Source organism: Otolemur garnettii, unplaced genomic scaffold, assembly GCF_000181295.1.
Source record: "Otolemur garnettii isolate 467f Iridium unplaced genomic scaffold, OtoGar3 scaffold00012, whole genome shotgun sequence".
NCBI lineage: Eukaryota > Metazoa > Chordata > Mammalia > Primates > Galagidae > Otolemur > Otolemur garnettii.
Genome location: NW_003852407.1, coordinates 6,822,896 through 6,824,141, shown reverse-complemented (window position 1 = coordinate 6,824,141; position 1,246 = coordinate 6,822,896). Strand labels below are relative to the sequence as shown.

At 47.7% G+C, this 1,246-nt stretch overlaps 1 protein-coding gene across 2 annotated transcripts in view; it reads right to left on the bottom strand.

The window, feature by feature from the left end:
• The window catches only part of PSTPIP2 (proline-serine-threonine phosphatase interacting protein 2), an 82,467-nt gene that overhangs the window by 26,812 nt on the left and 54,409 nt on the right, over window positions 1-1,246 (bottom strand). For both annotated transcript variants that reach the window (XM_023510200.1, XM_023510201.1), the window contains one exon: window positions 827-861. In XM_023510200.1, coding sequence (XP_023365968.1) covers window positions 827-861 — 35 coding nt within the window. The remainder of the gene's footprint in view (window positions 1-826; window positions 862-1,246) is intronic.

Genomic DNA, 1,246 nt, shown 5'->3' with positions numbered 1-1,246 from the left:
AGCAGGAAAGCAGGCACGCACGCAAGCACGCACACACGCACGCACGCACGCACGCACAGCGGCAGTGGTACTGAAGAGTTAAGTTAGAAGAGGCCTGAGAGTGTCTGCTGGACTTAGTGACATAAGGCCTGCTGGTGCCTTTGGAGAGAGCACTTCCACATGATGGTAGGGCCACAAGCAAGAGGTAAGGAAACTGAGACAATGTTTCCTTTGACGCTTATTGTACTTAAAGATTTATCCTGGATAAAAATGTCTGGTGATCTGGGAGAAATGGCAAGACACCCACCACACTGTCCCAAAGTCTGAAGCCCTGCAGAGGTGGCTCTGGGAGGAGGAACCCAGAACCAGACAAGTCTGGCTGCGGTGGGTGGATGAGCATCTGGACAACTATGTCTCTGAGATAAAACTAAGCAGTATAGACAACCCTCTATAGCAGCTATTCTCAGCGTGAGCCTGTGACCAGACATTAGCATCACTTAAGAATTTTCAAGCCACGCAAAATCTCGGGACCCACCCCAGAATTCCTGAATCAGAAACTCTGGGGATGGGACCCAGCACTCTGTGCTAATAACAAGTCCTTCAGGGGACGCTGATGCTCATGTCAGCGAGAGAAGCACTGCTCTAAGTAAGGGAAGGCATATCACGTGGGCAAGTGGGATGGGTTCTGCGGCTCATTTCAACGCTTCAGAGCTATTTCTGACCTTAGGAGTTGCTCTAAATTTTTCATTTTTCTGATATGAAATTGCTGTTCAAATTAAAACCCACCTTTGATGACAGACACAGAGCTTGCCAAGGGCAGCAAATGCATTTTTTAAAAATCACTTACGCTGCTTGAAGACTTCAAGGGCCCGCTTCAGGGTGCTGAAAAACAAGCACATATATAATCTCAGTTCTGGAAACTGTACAATCTTATAATGCCTTTGTATGCTTCTCTCTGTCCACATCTTAAGAGTCTGTAGGCTCCTCTTTGCCTGTGAACTTGAGAAGACAGCAAAAGGCCAAAGCCCTCTTTCCACAATCCTAGGCATAGGCAATTCTTCACTGTCCACTTGAGCAGGAAAAGATATCAAAACTCTTTGGATTGCATATTCCCCAATGATAACATGTGAATTAAGAACCTTTTCTAGGCTCGGCGCCTATAGCTCAACCGGCTAAGGCGCCAGCCATGTACACCTAAGGTGGCGGGTTCCAATCCCCAGCCCGGACCCGCCAAAACAACAATGACGGCTGCAACCAAAAAATAGCC